Source organism: Mus caroli, chromosome 1, assembly GCF_900094665.2.
Source record: "Mus caroli chromosome 1, CAROLI_EIJ_v1.1, whole genome shotgun sequence".
Classification (NCBI taxonomy): domain Eukaryota; kingdom Metazoa; phylum Chordata; class Mammalia; order Rodentia; family Muridae; genus Mus; species Mus caroli.
In genome coordinates, this window is record NC_034570.1 from 79,255,914 (window position 1) to 79,277,953 (window position 22,040).

The 22,040-nt window shown below is 39.8% G+C and overlaps 1 protein-coding gene across 3 annotated transcripts in view; it reads left to right on the top strand.

The window, feature by feature from the left end:
- Positions 1 to 22,040, top strand: part of Dis3l2 (DIS3 like 3'-5' exoribonuclease 2) — a 328,742-nt gene that overhangs the window by 44,539 nt on the left and 262,163 nt on the right. For all 3 annotated transcript variants that reach the window (XM_021163217.1, XM_029476858.1, XM_029476861.1), the window contains exons 4-5: positions 5,659 to 5,712; positions 12,116 to 12,217. In XM_021163217.1, coding sequence (XP_021018876.1) covers positions 5,659 to 5,712; positions 12,116 to 12,217 — 156 coding nt within the window. The remainder of the gene's footprint in view (positions 1 to 5,658; positions 5,713 to 12,115; positions 12,218 to 22,040) is intronic.

Consider the following 22,040-nt stretch of genomic DNA (forward strand, 5'->3'; position numbering starts at 1 on the left):
AGATGGTCCATCCTTTCATCACAGCTCCAAACTTTGTCTCTGTAACTCCTTCCATGGGTGTTTTGTTCCCAATTCTAAGAAGGGGCATAGTGTCCACACTTTGGTGAAATAAAACCAATGGTGAACCAAGTTCTCACATCAGTGTGTCAGTACTCTATGCATAGGAGCCCTATTGGTTGGTTGTTATGGGAAGTGCTATGAGAGGTGAGACCCTGAAAGGAGGTTTAAGGGGATAACTAAGGGACATGGGCAAAGAGATGGTACAATTGGCTCCTTCAGAATCCAGATTATGCACTGACTACCAGAAGTCCAAAATAAGTCCTTAGAACTGCTGGAGACATGATGTCAGATTCCAGTTGTAATAGAATATTGGCAAGATGTTGTTTTTGACCTCTGAAAAGGCCTATTCTAGGACAGAGGGTATGATGGTCTCATCATTTCTAGGAATTTTGCTCTTTGCTAAAATTGAGCTCAGAGGGCTTGAGATTTGGTTCAGTGATAAGGAGCACTGGATGCTCTTCCAGAGGACCCAGGTTTAATTCCTAGCACACATATAGCAGCTCACAACAGTGTGTAACTCCAGTCCCAACGTATCTGCTCTCTTTTGACTTCTGAAAGCACTGTATGCACATGATGCACAGAAGTACAGGCAGAACACACACACACACGCACACGCACACACATATTGAGGTCAGCTTGGGTAAGTATTAAAGAACAGAACAGTAGAGGCGACATTATTATGGAATCCCTAAGAAGAGAGGTAGCATTCAGAGTTATGATACCAGGGACAAAGGGATAATGTCAACTTTGCAGATAATAGGTAACTAATGAACTGAAGAAACATTTTTGACAGCCTAGTGAATGTCGAGCATTTGGGAATGAGCACTAGAAAAGTCACTGGGGTGGTAGGCAAAAATAACTGTAATAATGAAGGAAATTGTAGGTCATTGTTCCAAGAGAAAGAGGAGAGAGAATAGAAGGAACCACTGCACATATTGGTTAGGGAAGTCTCTGTGAGATCATCCTGTAGGTGAGATCTAAAGAGCAAAAGTGAGCAGCTAATTTCAGCTTTGGAAAAGAATATAGGTAAAGAGATCAGCAAGCAGAAGAACAGCATGGAGAAGACTTGATGTTCTTGAGGATGAAAAGGAAGCAGTCTTTTGAGGCTTAATGGAGCAAAGGTGGAGTTAGGCAGTAGCCAAGTCCTTTAGGGACTTAGACTATATTAGAAACTTGGATTTTGCCAGGGACCAGCTTTTGCTTAGAAAGGGGTTCCTGAGAGAAGGGGTGTTTGAGAGTGGAAAAAAAAAACGACTCGAAGTCAATCTTGGGGTACAAGCTGGCAGCCTGTGTTATTTCCAAATCAATTCAGTCATTTACTCCAGGTTCCCTTTTGATTATCCCAGGAATCAGCATCCCATGACCACTTTCTCCCTTGATTCTTAGAAGACAGCAAGTACACCTTTTTTTAACATTGCAGAGGAATTCAGAGATCTGCCTGTCTTTGTAAGCACAAAGAAGAAATTTAACTGGGTGCAATCTCATCCTGAGATTACCATTCAGACCACGCCTGCACCTAAATTAGCTCTGTTCCAGGAATTTGCCTGCCTTTATATCTTTCTGACAAGCTGGGTTATAGTGTAACTGCCTCTGGGTTTTTTTTTTTTTTTTTTTTTTTGTTGTTGTTCTGTGAATCATCCTCTTATATGATTCATAGTATGTCCTTATATTTTGCATAGTTGAAAAATTATGTTTTTGAACTCATGTTTTCAGAGTTCTTTCCCATAGCCTTAAGGGCTGTCTTGAAAGTCACAGCATTTNCCTTTTTTTTTTTTTTTTTGCTAAGGACATAGACCTGCCCTTGACTCCTGGACTGTCTCTGGCTATCCAGGAGTCATCAACCTTGGCAGAGAAGACTTTCCCAGAAGGAGGAACAGAAAGTACAATATACAAATAAGTTTTACACCTAGCAACTGTCAGCACTCAGAGGCATAGACCCTGCTGACTCTGTCCCAGGGATGGGAAATCATGTCACACTGTCCCTTTCACATGGCCATGCAGGACTTGGCAGATATCATGCATAGAACAATGGCAAGTCATCAAAGGGTATTAAGTAGGTAGCACACAGTCCATTTCACATGTTAAAAATGTCTCTTTGGCTGTGGTGAAATGTGTAGACTTGAATGGAACCTGGACATCCACTTAGAAAGCCACCAAAATCCACTAGATAAGAAAATAGTGTGGGATGAAAAAAGGGCAGAGAGGTGCAGTGAGGAGGGAAGTGCATGCATGTGGAGCCTGAGTGGACACCATGCTAGTGTGACACCATGCTAGTGTGTGCATGTGGAGCCTGAGTGGATACCATGCTAGTGTGACACCATGCTAGTGTGTGCATGTGGAGCCTGAGTGGACACCATGCTAGTGCATGCATATGGACAGGGAGGTAAAAGGAGGAATAGGGGCTGTCCGTTAGCATCTGAGTGTATCAGGTGAAGACCTGATCTTGCTGTTGGTTAAGGTAAAGAAGACAGAATTAAAGCTGTGTGGATTTGGGAGGGTGTAAATGTATGAAGGGTCCTGGTGATGGCTATTAACACAGAGGTATTGGAGCCTGACTTTCCAGATTTACCTTCTCAGTGTCTCAGTCACCTTGTCTATATCAAAAGAAGAAAACAGTAGTAGTTAAGTCAAATTAGCTAGTTTAATTTAAATTAGTTCATTAGCTCTTAAAAGTACGCGGTCCATATTCTACACATATGAATGGTGTTTGAGATTGTTTTTAAGTACTGTCTAGCACATCTGTAATTCAATTGAGGTGGTTGTTGCCCTGTCTGCAGTTGTACATCTTAAGATTATTTTTCGAGAATATCTGGAGCCCGGAAGTGGTGGTGCACACCTTTAATCCCAGCACTTGGGAGACAGAGACAAGTGGATTTCTGAGTTTAAGCCAGTATGGTCTACAGAGTGAGTTCCAGGACAGCCAGGGCTACACAGAGAAACCCTGTCTCAAAAAAGAAAAGAAAAAATCCGGAAACATTTTTATGTGTGAAATTTCTTAGTTTTAAGTCTTTTCAAACATACTGTAAGCCAGCTAAAATGTATTTGTGATTGCCAAGTTAGACTAATTAGACCATTTGTGTGTTATTTTTCTGCAGTGCCATTCTGGTCTTTGAGTACAGGCTAGGAGAAGTCAGATAGTTGGGGGTCAGTTGAGAGGTAGGTTTTATTGATTATGTGTAGGAGGAGTGATTTGGTCATTGATGTGGATTCAAAGTCCCTATATGGGTATAGAAATTGGGATAAGGGAAGGCAGTGACACTCGAGCAAAACATTAGTGAATTAATGCTATAATCAGCAAGTTAGAAGGCACCTGTATCAAGTCTAGCAAGAACTAGGACATGAACTTCAAAGGGGTATTTGAGAATATAGGAACACACTAATTTTAAGTCTATTATTGGGAAACAGTCTTCACCATCCTTGAGATGTTCTCTTTGATAACACCCAAAGGAAGCAGTGACATTAGGGCAGGGCTAGGTTCTGATCTGGTAAGAAGTCACAGAAGTATTCAGAATGGGATGGGAAGTACAGGATCCTCATTGGTTAAACTCCAGGCCTGGAAAAGTTTGAAAACGAGGAAGTAAAGGGGATTGGGTGAGAAACACAAGCCTTGGCCTCCTCTGGGTGAGACTGACCCTCTGCAGGGTGAGTCTTTGAGCTGACAGGCTGTACTCTTGCCTTCTGTCAGGCTGCGGGGACATCTCTACTCTGCTGAGGACTCAGGAGGAGTTTCTTGGTTCTACATGTTATCTGTTCTCTCTGGGGTCTGTTCCTGACCAGTTCTTAAGTCAAATTTCCATATGCTAATCTGAAGCAAGGCTTCTTTCCCACCCTCTGTGCTTTTATTTGTTGGGAGGTTTGGGAGAGAGAATCATGAATCAAGAACTTTCTGGTCCTTTTCATATATTTTAAGTTGAGCCTAGATGCAGAACTGAACAATGTGTGTCTTTCCTGGGAGCCCAGCTTTGGCTTCTCGCAGTATTGTGCAATTAAAGGCACACTCAAACCAAGAGGCTAACCCTTTGCTGAACTAAAAGGGAGATGGTAGAAGAATAGTAATTAAAAAAAAAAAAAAAAAAAAAAAAAAAAAAAAAAAAAAAAAGCTTAGAAAAGGCTGTCCGGAATGAAATGCTTAAAAATACTGTTTAAATTTACTGAAGCACTTTCCCTCAAGGCTGTCTGTTATTCCCTATTGTAGCCTCCTCATCATACATAGTGCCTGTCAAGCTAGTGGTCAGGAAATATTTGTTGAGTGTATGAGTATTTAGAAAAAAATTTTAAGTGTTTCCCCTTTCCTTCAGGAAGAATCAGTTGCTTTAGAAAGTGAATTTGCTTCAGCACTCTTAACCAAGAAAGCCTGGGCAGCTTTGTCAGCTCTATCTCCTGACCCCTTTCTGTAACCAGTAGAGTTCTGGCCACATAGGGTCAAGCAAGTGCTGGACGCCTCACCTGCTTTACCTCTACTGCCCCCGTCCCCTTCCTTCACCTTTGATCTTTTCTTAGGACTGTGCTAGCTGAAAGTGCTGTAGCTGTAATCTCATAGCATCCCATACATTTTCTTTCTCAAGGACTAAGCTTAGTTATTATTCAGTACCCTATGTGGTCTGTTTGGGGCTTGATCATAATCAGTATCAAATATCAATACAAATGGCTAAGGACTGAGTGATCATTTGTGATAATCTAGTTGGTATGTTAAGATGTGTATCATGGCATGGAAATTTGTAATTTAAACACCTGTGAAAGAAAGAAATTATTTTCCATTTAATCTTATACCTTCACCTATCTTGTGAATTCTGTGCCTTTGAGTCATTCCTTTTAGTGGAAAGTGTTCTTTAAACACTTTCTCAAGTTATCCGTTGAGTTGTGTTGGTAGGAAAACAGCTTCTTCCCTGCACGTGTTCCAGTGGCCCGTGAGTGCAGCTGGACTCTGGGGGAGGTTATGACTGCCTGAAAAAGACCCACAGCACTGAGTGGCCGTTGAGGACTGCCCCCACCTTGCACGCCTGTACATAAATAGAAGTGGATCCTGACTTGGTGCTGGAGTCAATACGAAGTTGAAGGCCGACTGGGGGGCCTAGCTGTGGGAGCTAGCATTGACATTTGCATTAAGAGTTGTTGGGAACCATTTTGATTAACTCATTCGGTTCTGCAAAGGAGCCAGAGTAGAACATGCACGTCCAGCTCCTCGGGGCTAAGTATCCAGTTAGAAACCAGTTTGAAAACGGTCCCAGAAATGTGACATTGTGCAGAGGTCATGGAACTGACCTGGAGCAAAATAGGCTGCTAATATGAAGGAGGCATACTCTCCAGACAGCCTTGCTAGAGTCCAGGTTTAAGCTGAAGATGAGTAGTTGTCATGTCCTGCTCTGTGCCGAGGGCTGGTATTTCCTGCCTGTGTCCATCAGAGCAGGGCAGCAGTCTCAGCTGTCAGTGCTGGAACCTAGTTTTTCCTGTACCAGCCTTAATTAATTCTCATACATCTAACTTGTTTTCTGAATCGAATTGTTTAAGAACTTTTTAATCAGAGAATAACATACATAGGAAAAATAAATATCCAGCTAGTAGAATTTTCAAAGATTTTTATTTTGTTTTGTTTTAAAGGGTGTATTGAGAATCAACCCAAAGAAGTTTCATGAAGCCTTCATTCCTTCTCCGGTAAGTTTATTAACTTTATAATAAACTTAATGTCATATTGAATATTTTAGATGTACTCTGAACTTGAAATCATATACTTTGACTAAAAAGCAGAATAGTAAAACAAAATTGAGAATAGGCAAAGATTTGTTTCAAATTTAAATAAATAAAATTTGTTCACTACCCCTTCTGCCAGTCTTAAAATTGAATGCCAAATGAGAGGGATGACATTTGTTCTGAGGCTGCAGAAAGCAGCTGGACTTTCACAGACTACCCGCCAGCCCATGTAATTGGATGCTCTTGGTTTATAGCTTAAAAGGATTTATAGGTTTTTCCACTGATTTAAGTTAATCTTTCCTAAACAAATATGCTATCTACTTTCGTTCTACTGCATGAGCTAATCTGAACATTTGTCCAAAAATAATGTGTAATGCTTTTCTGTTGGTTTCTCACTTCACTTTTGTGCAGGTGATCAGCCTTTGGTCAAGGCACTTTAGTTTTTGTTTTTAGGCTGTTTCTTGTATTCATGACTTGTCTTAAGAGCTTCTCTCTGGTTAAAGTAGTCCTGCACTGATAAGTAGTTAGCGGCAGGTCTGTGCAGAGGGTTGTACCTGAGGCTGGAAGAGCAATAGTCTTGAGTTCCTGGCCTAACTTTCCCAGGATGTCGTCATGGAGAGCTACTTTTTTTTTTTTTTAACAGTGGAAGAGAAACATAGGGGTGAACTTCTGCTTAGAGAAGTATGACATATTTCATTAGCTACATGGCAAGTTTAATAACATTGCTGTGTTGTTCATAGGTGATTCTGTTATTACTGTTATTGTTACTACTGCTGCTACTGTTGCAGTGTCCTTATTCTCTTTTCTCAAGCTTTGCTCAGTTTCCTTTTCTCTTTTTCTCTCTCCCATCAGAAATCAAGGGCTCGCATTTACCTCAAGTTCAAGGCTTGGTGTTACAGTAGGGAAAAAACATCTTTGATGTTTTCACTCTGTTTTCTTTAAATCATAGTCTCTTCCTCAGACAAAACATATCTATATTCTGACTTGTAAAGTAACAACTTTGCGGTGGTATTTTACTTTGGGAACAGTTCTGTTAAGCAGTAGAGTGTGTAGAGTTTGTTTACATGTGGTTAGATTCTAGAGTTTGCTCATACTATGACGGTCACATGCAAGAAGGTGCCACGTGCCATCTTAGAATCAAGATTAGCTGTCTCAGTAGGTTCTGTATAACCAACATTTCTCACATTAGAAAGGTTGACTTTTTTTTTTTTTCGTAGCCTTCTAGTTGGAGGAGTTTAATTAAGTTTAATTAGGGAGTCCTCGTGTATGAGAAACAGTGATTTTTAAGCATGAGAATCTCACTTAATGGAGTAAGGAATTCATCGCGTGAGATATCTATGAACTGACCAGAGTTCAGACCTCTCATCTACTCTGTATGTTGGTGTTTGCCTCGCTGGCTGCAAGGATACAGGGGACTGTAGAAGTTTGAAAACTTTACTATAGCTTTTATTTTTCCTAAGCGTTGAGTCTTGAGTTCTTTGAAGGTAAATCCCTGTTAGGTTAGCACTTAACACATGTGAAGCCTAGAACTAAGGGACAGTTCCAAATATATAAGAGGTTATGAAGTGGGCTGGAGAGATGGCTCAGGAGTCAAGCCCTCATGCTGCTCTTGCAGAGGATAAAAGTTTGGATCCCAGCACCACACCAGGGCCTCACAGTACTGTAACGTTAGCTCCAAGGAGTCGGATTCCCTCTTCTGCTTTGGTGGATACCTACATGCATGATTAGTCACCTTTGCATACACATAAATAAAAATAGCATTAAAATAAATTTTATGACAAATATACCTCTTTGTACCCATGTTTGTTTACATATAGAATTCATATTCTGTGGAGCTTTGGGCTGACTGTTAACCTGTGTTCCAACACCTTTCTTTCTCAAGCTTGATTCTTGTCTTCTCTTGGTTCCTTTACATCTAACCAGGGCGTGAGCATATGCATATATGGCTATCTTACCCCACAGGTCTGAGTTCTATATCCGTGTTTCTTAGCAATACCATCCCTTAACTTGTGTGAAGTACAGAGTGCCACCTCGGTGCTTAGGCCAATTTCAGGGGAACACATTCTTTTGCCTCTTAGAATTTCTTGTCAGATGAGGAGGTGTACAGAGTCTAGTTAGGATCCTGCAAGTTAAATTCATATTCTTTGCTTTACAAATATTATGTTTATATGCTTGTCTGGTTTACTAACATTAGGAAGGAAAAAGCAAAACATCTGTGTTTCCAAGGTTTATATTTGTTTTTCTATTTGAAACTTTTTTCCTGTCATATTCTATTTAGAAAGTTTCAGATGGATGCAGTGTTAGGATGGTTTTCCTATAAAATATGTGTATGTTCTTTTATCTAGAACCTAATGGAATAGTCACATTCTCCCAGAAACTACTAATACTAAATTCACCCCTGGGAAGACTGGCAGTAAAGGCTGCTTATCAAGGCCCAATTGTAGGTGAATATACTCTAATTTTGGATGTTAGAATGGTACTGTATTCTTGTTTTGGGGCTCTTTTGGTCAGTTTCAATATTCAGAGGCATTGTAGAAAAGAATTGATAGAATTCAGTAGCATGAATTTCTGGCTAAGTATAGTTCATGTCCACATCAAGACCAAACTTGTGTGAATTGCAAAATGCCTACAGGTAGACTAGGAAGTGCAGTGTTGGGGCTTGAATGCTTACCTGTAAGACAGGAACGCGTAGGAAAAGAACCTATGGTCTGAGCACAGGAGATAGAAAGATTTTCTCATGTCTAATATGAAGAGTTGATAAAATACCCTCTGTTAGATTAGGTTTATTCTTTAAAAATGTTTACTGGGTGCTATTTGCCATGTGAAAATATCCACTAGGCCAGTGGGCTAAGTCCTCATCATCACGTGTGAAAGAATATTTTGTATTGAAGGAACTTGATTTGGAATTATTATAATTTCTATTGGTAGTAAGTAGATTTTTTTTTCCTTATGGCAGATTCTAAATGTATGGGATGTGTTACATACCTGCTAGTATCGTGGAATTCTTGGCAAAAATAAAATACAAAGTGAAAATTAAAACAAATAATTTTTTTCTTTCTTTTTTTTTTATTATGTATTTTCCTCAATTACATTTCCAATGCTATCCCAAAAGTCCCCCATACCCTCCCCCCCCTCTTCCCTACCCACCCATTCCCACTTTTTTGGCCCTGGCGTTCCCCTGTACTGGGGCATATAAAGTTTGTGTGTCCAATGGGCCTCTCTTTCCAGTGATGGCCGACTAGGCCATCTTTTGATACATATAAAGCTAAAGTCAAGAGCTCCTGGGTACTGGTTAGTTCATAATGTTGTTCCACCTATAGGGTTGCAGATCCCTTAAGCTCCTTGGGTACTTTCTCTAGCTCCTCCATTGGGAGCCCTGTGATCCATCTACTAGCTGACTGTGAGCATTCACTTCTGTGTTTGCTAGGCCCTGGCATAAAACAAATAATTTTTAAGTAAAGTAAGATAAATGATAATATTACAATATCTTTTTATCTTTTTTTAGTTGAGCTAAAGAAAAGGAATGGACAGCTTGTTATTATTATTTTTTTTTTTTTGTTCTGGATTATATTGGTCTATGAAGCTCTGTAATTTGTGTCTTGTCGTGGGAGGCATGCTTTATCCAGCTGTGGAATTTATTCCTGGTCCAAAAGGATCTATTATCTCACCAATAGAGGATACTCTGACCATTATGACATTCTTATATTATCTTCCTTCATTGTCTCTTTTTAAAGTTAGATGTGTCCACACTCCTTTTATTTTTCTATGGACGTTTACCATCCACTTCCTGTCTCCTTCCTCATTCTCAACTCTGCTATTCTTTCTAATGGATAAGGTGAGTCTTCCAGTGTCCAAGTGAAGAGTTGAATTGTGTAGCTTTAAAATCCAGTTAAGGGGGATAATATTGAACAGTTCCTAAGTTTAGGATCTTTTATTTTGCTTTCTAAGACAAGATTTCTCTACAAAGCCCTGGTTGTCCTGGAACTTGCTTTGTAGACCAGTCTGGCCTCTCAGAACTCAAGAGGTGTGCCTGCCTTTGCCCCAGAGTACAGGAATTAAAGGTTCCACCATCACCTGGCTTAAGTTTATTATCTTTAAAACGACAGACTTGGCTGTAGATAATAGGCTTCTGAGGGAATTGAAGAGTTGAGTAGTGATACATTAGCTAGGAGTTGTCTTAGATTCTACTCCTTCTCTCTTCTTGGTTCTTTAAGACAGCAATGCTAAAGTCTAGTCATCTAAGCTTTCTATTTCTGAGCCGCCAAAGGATGAGTACAGCTGCTGGTTGAGGAGACCTTGCATTGCTGATGTTTTGATACATGAGAATGGGTTAGGATGACCTCTGAGCAGCTCTCTTCATTGGAGGGCGGGCGGTTCATAAGACCAGGGTGCTTTAAATACATTGCAGAAAGCAACAGTTGGTGGTGATGTGTCACACTCGTGTGGTTCACGTTCTATTTACCAGTCATCTCTGTTTCTCTGAGAAGCTCATCACAGGGTCAAACTGCCTTACTTCTTTATGGCTAACACGGTAGCTGTTCCTTAGGGATGAGGGTGGGGTCAGATTTGGCAGAGTGTAGGCCACAGCTGCCAGTCATCACTAGACTGGAAATTGAATAGAAAATCTGTTTTAAAATATCTTGAATTTGTTTGTAGCTGGGAGGAGTTGGCGATTTAGAATGCCCATTTTAACTAACTAGAATTTTATTTGAATGTTAAATATTAACAGTATAGAGTATCTGTATTACAAATCAGTGACTTTCCAGACACTTTTGCTATATGACACTTTCCTGTAAGGAAAGCCAACAATTAACTTCTCTTTTATTCTCTGAAAAGGAACAGGATGACTTGGAAGACTAAAGAAGAGCACATGTTTGTTGAGACATTTTTCTCTTGGCCTCTGATCCCCCAAAACTTGTTTTTATCTAGCTATTTTTTGCATTAGATTTTGAAGTAGATGCCTGGTGAGTTTGCTGGGCACCACACCATTTACCATGGGGCCTTTCTGGCTGTGAGACTGAGCATGCCTAAGGTGTCAGTGCTTCCTGTTCATGGTCTAAGGCTCACCGTGCTCTGACATCAGGAGATAGAGGTTTAAAGATGTTTTATGAATCTTAATCTATTTTCATTTAAAATTTCATGTAGGAGTACATATTTAAATTATCTCCTTTCCCTCTCATTCTTCCAATTCCTCCTGAGTCTTCTCACTACTTCTCATAACCTTATATTTTTATGTGTATACATGTGCATGTATATACTCATATGTTTATATATATATATATATGCATAAATATAACCTGCTGAGTCACTGTGGTGTTCTATATGTGTTTAGATTGTTAGGTAACCAATTAAGATGCTCATTGGGGGGAAGTCTGATTCTCTCTCTTCTGCCAGTCATTAAGTTGTCCTGTATCTGAAGTATGTGATATCTTCAGCAATAGGGATTGACCTTCAATTTTTGAGAGGCATTTTAGGGCAACAGCACTAGCATATGTTATTTTGAGAGTCTTTTGGACTCTCTTGACCAACAACTTGAAAGGAGGTTTCCTGTTTTCTGGCACTGAGGTTTTAAACGTGATTCCTTAGGGAATCATATTTTTTTTATGTTTACTTAAAATTACATATAAGTGTAAATGTTTACATATGTATCTGTTAAATTAATTTTAGTTCTTGCTCCTTTCATCTCTCTCTGCTTTATTTGGAGATTTTTCTTTTTCTGTTTTGTTTTTGTTTTTGTTTTTTCGAGACAGGGTTTCTCTGTGTGGCCCTGGCTGTCCTGGAACTCACTCTGTAGACCAGGCTGGCCTCAAACTCAGAAATCCGCCTGCCTCTGCCTCCTGAGTGCTGGGATTAAAGGCGTGCACCACCATTGCCCGGCAGTTTTTCTTTTTCTACTCTAAAGCTAAAAAGGATAACATAAGAATATTATCTTTTTCATTTTAGTAATCAGTCTACAGTCTTAGTTTTTTTCTTTATGTGCTTTCCTTTGTTTTTGTCTGCCTTTAGTAGATCTTTTTAAGTATTTGGTGATTTTAGCCTCAGCTAGTTCTTAGGTTTGAATTTTTTTTTTTAAGATTTTTTTATTATTATATGTAAGTACTCTGTAGCTGTCTTTAGACACACCAGAAGAGGGCATCAGATCTCATTATGGATGGTTGTGAGCCACCATGTGGTTGCTGGGATTTGAACTCAGGACCTTCGGAAAACCAGTCAGTGCTCTTAACTGCTGAGCTGTCTTGCTAGCTCCTGGAGTAGTATTCTTGTTAAGTTAGCAGACAGATTTAGAGTATGAACACTTTGAAGGAGATAAATTTTGGCTCCAGGCCTTGGTAACTTGACTGTTCCTTTATTTCTCCCTCCAATTTAGGATGGTGATCGGGACATTTTTATTGATGGAGTTGTTGCTCGTAATAGAGCCTTAAATGGGGACCTTGTGGTTGTAAAACTGCTTCCTGAGGATCAGTGGAAGGTGAGTTTAAATTTCCTTTTCTAATTATTTTCTTCATAGGGTATTGTGCATTCCATGATGTACTTAGGCATTGTATGTGTGTGTGTTGGTGTTATGGGCCCCTTGGACCCCAAGGTAAAAATAAGTTTTGCCTCTGAATAAGGCTATTAAATGGGGATTTGAAGGTCCCCCCACTTTAGTCAATCTACCTTGTCAGATCGTTGCACTAATTTCTGATACTCTTTTGGATAAGAAAAGTGCTTGCAGGGGCTTGTCAAGTGTGAAATAATTTATAATTTCTTATACCCTATGCTGTGAGAGTTAGAACAACAAATCCACAGAAATGGTGGTATTTTTCATCCATTTCTGCTTCCTGTATTGAGACACACAGCAATATATATTTAGTGCTGAGATGTAAGGCGTGTGCCACCGAGCCTGGACCTAGAGGTCTGATTTTGTGAATGCCCATGCCGCTAGAGCTAGCTAAGCAGCAAAGGGTCTGGCAAAACAGGTAGCATCCCTGCAGTTGGCACAGTCCAGGCTTTGAGGACAAAACTTACTGTTTTTCTTTTACAGTTAGTATATAAAAATGGAAGAAATCAAACTAGAAACTATCTTGGCTGTTGTTTGAACATTGACTGCAGTGGGGCAAGTTGCATGTTACAGGGAGCCAGTGTGAAGGCTGAGACTTGGAGGTGAGAGTTGAGGTGGAGAGAAGTTAGCATGTGAAGATAGAGTAGACAGGAGTGAAGGCAGCTGTAAGAACAGACAGGGGAGCTGCAAACACCTTGTATTTAAGCAAAATGACTGTGATGTCTTTAGCTGAAATGGAGGACAGTGAGGAAAAGTATGTATTACTGTAAACATCACTGAACTGGTAAAAGTCAGAGAAAAGAGGGTAGAGAACTCTGAAGAGCTTGAGAGAGGTAGAGAGACATTGAGGAAATCAAGGTTATAATAGAGCTGAAATGGACAGAGGTAATATTTGAAAAAGAATGATGAAGCCGGATGGTGGTGGCGCACGCCTTTAGTCCCAGCACTTGGGAGGCTGAGGCAGGCGGATTTCTGAGTTCGAGGGCCAGCCTAGTCTACAAAGTGAGTTCCAGGACAGCCAGAGCTACACAGAGAAACCCTGTCTCTAAAAAAACCAAAACCAAAAACCAAAAGCCAAAAGCCAAAAGGCAAAAGCCAAAAAAAAAAAAAAAAAAAAAAAAAAAAGAATGATGGAAACCTCTCTTAAACTGATGAAAGTTATCAAGCAACAGAATCAAGAAATTGTATTGACCCCCAAGTAGGATGAAAAGAAACTCATCCTTTGAAAATGGTGGTAAGTCTGCAGAAACCAAAGGGAAAACATTTCCAAAGTGCCAGGGACAGGAACAGTGTGCTTTCAAAAATTAAGAGAGTAACAGCTGACTTGTTGATAGCCACAGAGATTATAAGACAAGGAGATGATATCTTCAGCTCTGAATCTAGTTGATAGTCTAGAACTCTTAAGTCTGCCAAAAACTGCCAAAAATCTATGAGAGCAAAGACTACATACAGATATGTCACACTTGTTCAAAAGACATGACTAGTGGCTGTCACACTGGACCTCACAGATATGCAAGTGTCTGTCACTGCAGAAAACCATGTCTTCTTAAAGATGTTTTCAAATACAAGGTGACTGGGAATGTAGCTCAGTGGTACTGTGTGACATGTGCAAACCCTGAGCTTCAGTCTTCAGCACAGTGGAAACCAGATAGCACAGGAGCATCAGTCACATTCTGCCCTCATGTTTTTCATGCCCACTAGCTTTTCCTGGCCTTGTTAGTATTTTCCTTTTTGGATATATTATTGAAAAAAACTTCAGCATCCTAGATTGTCCCACTTACTGGCAAGCCCTGCTAAACATTTATTTTTCCTGCTAAACAGCAGGAAAGACGAAACACCAAGTTGTCCTTCTTCAAGCAGGTTTATTCAGGAACACTTAGTATTGCAATGCAGGAACAGGAATGCCCCCCAACCACCCCGGGGCGTGCCTTAAATACCCTACTGACTCCTCCCCATCACCCCAGTCATGTAAAGGCAGTCCATAGGTTCACAGCAAGTGACTACACCTCTGGGGAGCTGACGAGGCATGGCATCTGCGCAGTGCAGGCAGCTGGGATGTGGCTAAGTCTGAGATAATGAGTAAGTCAGGTGCATGTCATAGGCCTGGCAGCCGTCCTGGGCGCCATCTTGGGGCGGTGGCCACACCTGCTCCTCCCGGCTACCCTGTTTCCTTCATTCTATAAGACCACCATTGTAAAATACTAGAGTAAGAAACAACATAAAAGATCTAAAGATGAATACCTCTCATAAACACAGGTGAACAAGTATCCAACAGGATATTCGCAAAGAGACTCTAGGAACATGTACCAAGAATAGAACATGAATACATGGTGCTTGCCCTAGAAATGCAAAGTTGGCTTAATGTTGAAAAGCAGTCTTTATGGCCCACCCTTTAACAAACTAAGTCTTATACCTTATTTTAACCAAGTATCAGCCAGTATACATAGAAAATGCAACTGACAAAATTCCATAACTGTTCCTGATAAAAGTTCTAGTACTGAAGAGCCTAGGGCAGGAGGACCCTGAGTTTGGGCTACACGGTAAGACTGTCCTACCCACTAAGAGGAGGATGACAAGGCCATTCCTGCTTCTTCTCAGTTTTTGAAGGCAGATCCCTCCACCACTAAGAATGACACTGCTCTAATGTCTTCTACACATTCTCTGTGTTCTCAGTTCATGATATGATCACTATTCTTGTTTTGCTGCAAATTTTTATCACGAACAGTTATGGGATGTAGGTGTCTGCTACCAAGCCTGCCTAACCTGCATTGTTTCAGAAATTCAAGCCAGTACCAAAAGGAACTAGAAAATAACTGTTTTATGATTATGTATATATACATAAATATGCACATACACATATATGTATATATACACATATACACATATATACATTTATACATGTGTGTATATGTATGTGTGTATATATATATGTGTGTGTATATATATATATGTGTGTGTATATATATATATATGTGTGTGTATATATATATACACACATTTTGTTTTTACTCTTCTTTCATATAATACATCCTAACTGCTGCCTCCTTTCCCTTTCCTCCTCCAGCCGCTGCCTGGATGTCCAGGTTCTGGAAACTAGATGGCTTAGAGACCTAGGGTAGATCCAAACACTACTTACAAAGATTGTTTTATTATCTAACTACATGGTTTTCTCTGTAGAAAGTTCTAACGAGTCTGTTGAAAAAGATGCTAGAAGAAGTGAGTTATCAAGATTGAAGAACTGAAGGTTTATATAAAAAATAAATTGTAATTCTACATGCTGGCAATGAAAAATAGGAAATTAAAAATTTCTGAAAATGCTATTTATAATAGGATTTTTATGACACAATTAAGGAGAAACTTGAGCAAAAATATAAGTTGTGTACACTAAAACTATAAATCATCAGTGAGAGAAATTAAGAATGCAGGGAATGAGGAGAAATAGAAAAGAGTCAATATTTTAAGTTTTCAGTTCTACCCAAACAGATCAAACTGACTCCATGCTCTGCCTTCCTTCAATATAGCAGTCTCTTTAAAGGATTTACAGGCAGCCTTCCAGGTTTGTGTGCATGAGCCAAACCAAGAGCAGAATTGGAGCTTTCAAGACCTTTGTTAAAGCTCCTGTAGCAGGGCTAGCTATGCTGTTGGATTTAGGTGGAAATGAAGGTAAGATAGGGACCAGCAAGAGAAGGAAACAGAAGTTAGAAATGAATCAGATCCAAATGTTTATGTAAAAATACCAATTTGCTAGTATAAAACTAAGTCAAAAATGTTAGATTTCCAGATTTTAGACATCAGATTTGGCCAATATTTCCTAAGTATAACAAAAGAAATTACAAAGTATAAAATAAGTCAATAAATTTGATTACATCAAAAATCATATACTTTGTTCTTCTAGAGTCACTGTTTGAAATAAAACACGATAAGTCACAGATATGGGTAAAGATTGCAAAAAACATTTTCTGACTATGAACTTTTATTTAGAATATAAAGAAATATTAATTCAATAATAACTAAATTACAAAATGCATTAAATCTTTAACAGCTTTACTAAAGATATATGGGAAAAGATATTCAACATGATTAGTCTTTAAGGAAATACAAAGTAAAATCACAAGATATAACAGACCTACTGGAATAGCTAAAGTCAGCAAGATTGACCATGTGTTGGTGAGGTTATGGAGTAACTAGTATTGTTGATGGGAAAAAATGGACAATTCCTTTGGAAAGGAGTTTGGTAGTTTTTTAGAATTTTCAGCATATGACTAATACATGATTCAGCCATTCTGGTTGTTTACCTTAGTGAAATGAAATTATTGGCACATTCTTTTTTTTTGACAGGTAGAGAACATATTTTATTACAGTTACAATTCTTAGATGTATCATGTGGCAATGTTATTACTACAGCCAAGCCTAAGCAGGTGTTCATCCACATTTGACCACCAACCCTCTGCAACAGGTAGAAGATAGTACAGTGTTTCATAAAGGTTGAACTTCAAAAATTACCAAGCCCAACACAGTGGTATTTGTATAAAACAGGCCCAGGACTTTGAACCTTCATCAGACTGGCAACTCCACAGGCTCACAGTTGTGAGTTCCTGAATGGAGGGAAAAAGCAAATGCAGGCTCTTGCACTTGGCCTCCAGGGATTCTTATGCACAAATTGCATGCTATTGTTGATCACTGAAAGCAAACTGCATTGCCATGTGTGAAGGGACATGTAGCCTGTCAATCGCACTTGGATGAGTCTTTCTCATATAAAATAGAGGGGAAGAAGAAGTATTTCCGGTGGTACTTGGTTGCTGCCAGGCAGTAAGCAAGCTCCTTGTCACACCTGCACGTAAGTTCTTCGAATTTGTTCTCTGCTGGTCCACACAGGATGCCATGGTCCATGCATTTCCATGGGTAGGGCTGCAGCTGGCATCCTGAGCCTGAGAGTAGCAGCAGTCATGGTGGTGGCAGCACCTGAAGGTGAGAGTGGGCAGATTATAGCAGTCAATGGCGTCCATCATGTGGCTCTTCATGGCCACCAAGGCCACAATAACAGCCATAGTTCACATAAGCCATCGGATATTGAGGACCAACACAATCCAAGGTCCCTGCCAGTTCCAGGAGTCCATGCTTGTATACATGTGACCGCCTGGTTGCTCTGTGCTCTGCTTTCCTCGTTTGCTTAGTGCAGGATAAGGTGGCATCAAGTCACAGAATAAAGTGCCTCAGACTCCACAAGCAAGAGAAGTGATAGCCAGCCAGTTCACAGAACTCAGGATCAGGGGCTAGGAGATTCAGACTGCTGGAGGGGACTGCAGTAACTATGGGGTTCATGAAGGGAGGACTCTGATACCAACTCCTCTCCCCATTCATTTCTGAGTGAAATGCATGAGTGGAAGTCCCTTAACATTTTACAACTTGGGGAACTGCTCCTATGAGGCAGTCACAATTAACACTCTACAATCTCCTCACTATTACCACCACCAAGAGAGAAACTGAGGTAGTCAAGGGTTGCCCCAAGTCAGGTGGGAGTAAGAGAAGTGTATATATATATATATATGCCTATTCATTTTTTGTGGAATTGTTAATTGCCTGTATATTTCAGAACTCATCACTTTTGTGTTACCCCAATAATGTTGTAGAAAGTACTGAAAATAAACAAAGTTCTTTGCAAAAATGAGTTTGGAGTTCCAGGAAGAGATAGAAAATTCTAATTCAGTAAGGCCTAGGTGATGCCCCAAATTGTGCATTTCTAGTAAGTTCCCAAGCCAAGTTGATTTTCTTATTTCAGGAGTCACACCTTGAGTAAAAGACGTACTCTGTGGAGCAGGAAGGAAGGTAAAAGAAGCAGAGAGGTCTTATGGTCCTTGGATCTTAGCTCTTTTTGGTGGGGGAAGATAGTTAAGTGAGTAGTGTGTCCATTAACAGTTGTGACTGGGCCGTTGAGTTCCAGGCTAGATCTTTGTACCCTCTGTCTATGAAAAGAGATTGGTATGGGCAATCATAGGCTTGACTGGCAAGGAGCTTCCCCTTCTTGTAATTGCTGCCAAAGGCTGGTGTAGGGCTGTAGGGGCTACAGTCTTGAGTGGTAGTTTTGATGTGCTTCTTTAACTTTAAGAAGTTTGAAATTTGGATGCCACTCTGGTTTCTTATTCTGTGTCTGTGGAGTTCCCAAGTGTCTTCACAGGGGCTGCTGACACTGGCTTTGGTTCTTTTCAGATCAGTTCCATTAGGCATATCTATCTCTTAGGACTCATTAGTCCATGTATTTTTCAGCTTCTCCATTTGAAGGGCTTGGAGGTCTGTTTGCTGTGACCTAGCTGTGACAGTTGTTGGTGACAGAATCAAACCAGACAGAGGAGAATATTCAGATTGTCACTAGAAATTCCTGACATGTATAATATAGGCAACCAAAGTATGCTGGCCAGTTATATTACAGGTTTGTTAGTATAAAAACATGTTGTTATTAAAAGGGATCTCTAGTTAGTAGTGTAAGTAAATGTGAAGTAATTGGCTTATTTGTCTTTGCTTTTTTATGCTTGCTGTGTTCACTCTCTTGGGTATGTAAACTACAGTGCCTTTAGGGTTTTAGAGGAAAACAACAGTTCTTTTAGTTATAGTAGTAAATAGTCAATTTATTTCACAGCATGCTCTTTGGCAAAATAGATAGCTATAAAAGTATCAAGCTGTGAGGCAATGATAAAAATAATTTACTCTTGCATAACAATTTAATTTCAGAATTCTTTCAAATTTTTAGTGTTTGTATATAAGAGACATCTACCGAAGGATTTTGAGGGACAAATGACAAAGTAAAGTTTCTTTACTTTGACAGTTGGGGAACTAAGATACTGTGAGGACGTGTGATTTGAACAGAGTTTTGAGCAGAGTCAGGGGTAGAATCAGATCTTTTGACCTGGGACCTTTTTTTCTCAGGTGTTGCAATGGGTGCTGATGGTGGGAGTCGTGTCCAAGCATTGGCCCTGTTTCTTCTTGGAGCTGCACTGGATAACCAGTGGCTTCTCCCATCCATCCTGCTCTGGGCTAGATCCTGGAGATATAAACAGAATAGGTCACAGGTTTGCCCTTAGGGAGCTCGTGGGTTGGTTAGAAGGGGATGGAAAGAATTATGGTAAGGTTTACAACATGGAAAGAAATGCATCATTATTTGAGCAGCAAACTCTGAGACAGTTGGGGAAGGTGGCATAAAGGTTACATTAGAATTCAGGTTTGAGGGATGAGAGCTTTTGTTTTGTTTTATTTCAGGATGAGAATGATTTGTCAGGAGAGGGTTATAGAAACATCAGGTTTCAGAGAAGAACATGTGGGTTGAAGTATTGGCTAAATGAAGTCCCTCTGCTGACTCATCCAGACATGTTGAAGAAGAGCAGGGTCTATCTGCTCTCAAGACCCTACCAACTGTGGGAACCAGTTCCCCTGGTAGCTCATACAGTCCCCTGAGATACTGCTTGGATTAGAAATGTTTTCTAGGGCTGGGGAGATGACTCAATTGCTAATGTGCTCGATACACAAGCCTGAAGTTTGGATCCTCAGTATCCACCAAAAACCAAACCAAACCAAAACAGGTACACCAGTGCACCTCGGTAACCCCAGTGCTGTGGGGTGCTGGTGGGATGATGGCAGCAGGGACAGAGCTGTCAAGAGCTTGTTGTCCAGCCTGTCTAGTTGAATGTTGAGCTCCAGCTTCAGCTAAAGGACCTGTTTCTAAAAGTAAGGTAGAGGGCTGTGTGTGGTGGTGTACACCCTTAACCTAGCACTTGGGAAACAGAGGTGGGCTGATCTTTTGAATTTGAGCCAGCCTGTTCTGCAGAGTGAGTTTCTGGACAGCTAAAGCTACATAGAGAGACATTGTCTCCAAACAACAACCACAACCACAGTCACATGATGAAGCAGAAAGTGCTAGGGGAAGACATCTATTTTTTTTTCTTTTTTAAAGATTTATTTTATTTTTTTAATGTGAGTAACTGTCTTCAGACACACCAAAAGAAGGCATCAGATTCCATTACAGATGGTTGTGAGCCACCATGTGGTTGCTGGGATTTGAACTCAGGACCTTTAGAATAGCAGTCAGTGCTCTTAACCACTGAGCATTCTCTTCTGCCCAGAAAGTAAGAAAAGCCACTATGTTTCTCCTGGTTTTGAACTGGGGACCTCTTGCATGTTAGGCGACACTATGGAAACACCCTAGGGGAAGACATTTGACATTGACCTTTGTCTTCCACTTTGGTGCTTACCAGCAGGTCCACTAGCCCACACATGTGTATAACACACACACACACACACACACACACACACACACACACACACACAGACACACACAAATATTTGTTTGCTGGCTTTTCATTTTTTTCTTTGGTTCTTGTTTCTTCTCATCCTTTTCTCAATTTAAAATACTTATCCTTCATAACTATTATTCAGACTTACCCTTCATCTTTTGTGCATGTGTGATGCAATGTGCGTGTGTATGTGTGTGGTGTCTGTGTCTGTGATGGAGTGGAGTACATGTGGAGGTCAGTAGACAAGCTCAGGTTTTGGCTCTTGCCTTGTTTGAGTCAGGGTCTCTTTACCACTTTGTGAGCCTGGTTGACTGGCTGGTGAGTGAGTTTATGGAAGTTCTCTTGATTCTGACTCCTGACTGCCATTTTTCTGTAGAGTTTCCATGGAGCTACAGATGCTTGTGTTACTGAGATCAACTTTTTAAGTCTTATTTACTTTAGTATTATGTTTTGTTTTTTTTTTTTGAATCTGAATTCAGGTTGTCGGGTTTGCACAGTAAACACTTTTACCCACTGAGTTATCTCCCTGGCTCTCTGTCCATCTCTGAAACAATAAAAATATATCCTCTTATTTTCCATCTCTTAATACTCCAGTATAGTATACTACAAAGAAATATAAGCCTGACGATTGTGAATTTTTTATGTATGTTCTTGTACTTTGCATCTCATTCTTTAGTATCTCTTCCTCAGTTTTGTGAATGTGAAAAATGGGCTTTATATAGCTTAATGTAATTAATTAATATTAATATAACTAAGGAGTAAGTTGAGTTCAGATTTATGTTTCCTGATTTTTTTTATCTCATTGATATTTGTTAATCCAGGAATAATCAAGGGAGCTATTTGATCTGTAGATGAGTATGTCTGTACCATAGAATTTGCTTGTATTTAGAAAAAAAACTGTATGTTTTAGCATTAGATAGCATCTTATGTTGACACCATGAATAATGAAGTTGACTTTATTCAGTTGGAATGTCTGAAGTCTAGTGTCAATCTCAGAAAATAATTTAGAGAAAATTACTTAGTGCTCTGGAAGCTGTGTGAGGACTAGGAGGTGTGCTCCCAGAGTTTTGCTAAGGCAGGTGTTGGTAATGGACTTCGGAGCCTTACCACCAGGGACCTGACAGCTGATCTGACAGTGAAGCCTAAAGCAAGAGCCATGGTGCACTGGTCAGAGCAGATAAAAGGGGTGATGGACGTAGATACTATCCTGGCTCTGTGGCAGCAGAGGGCAAGCGACACAGTACAGATTTTTTTTTTTCTTATTTTATCTTATTTATTTTATTCTTATTCTTATCGAGGAAGAGGGAAGTAATTATAATTTTTGTGCCTTGTTGATGATCAAATGGAATCTAAATTCTTTAGGCTATCCTAACCTGTTGTTAAAAAAATTACTTAAAAAAAAAGATTTATTTATTTATTTATTTATTTATTTATTTATTTATTTATATGAGTGCATGCCAGTAGAGGAA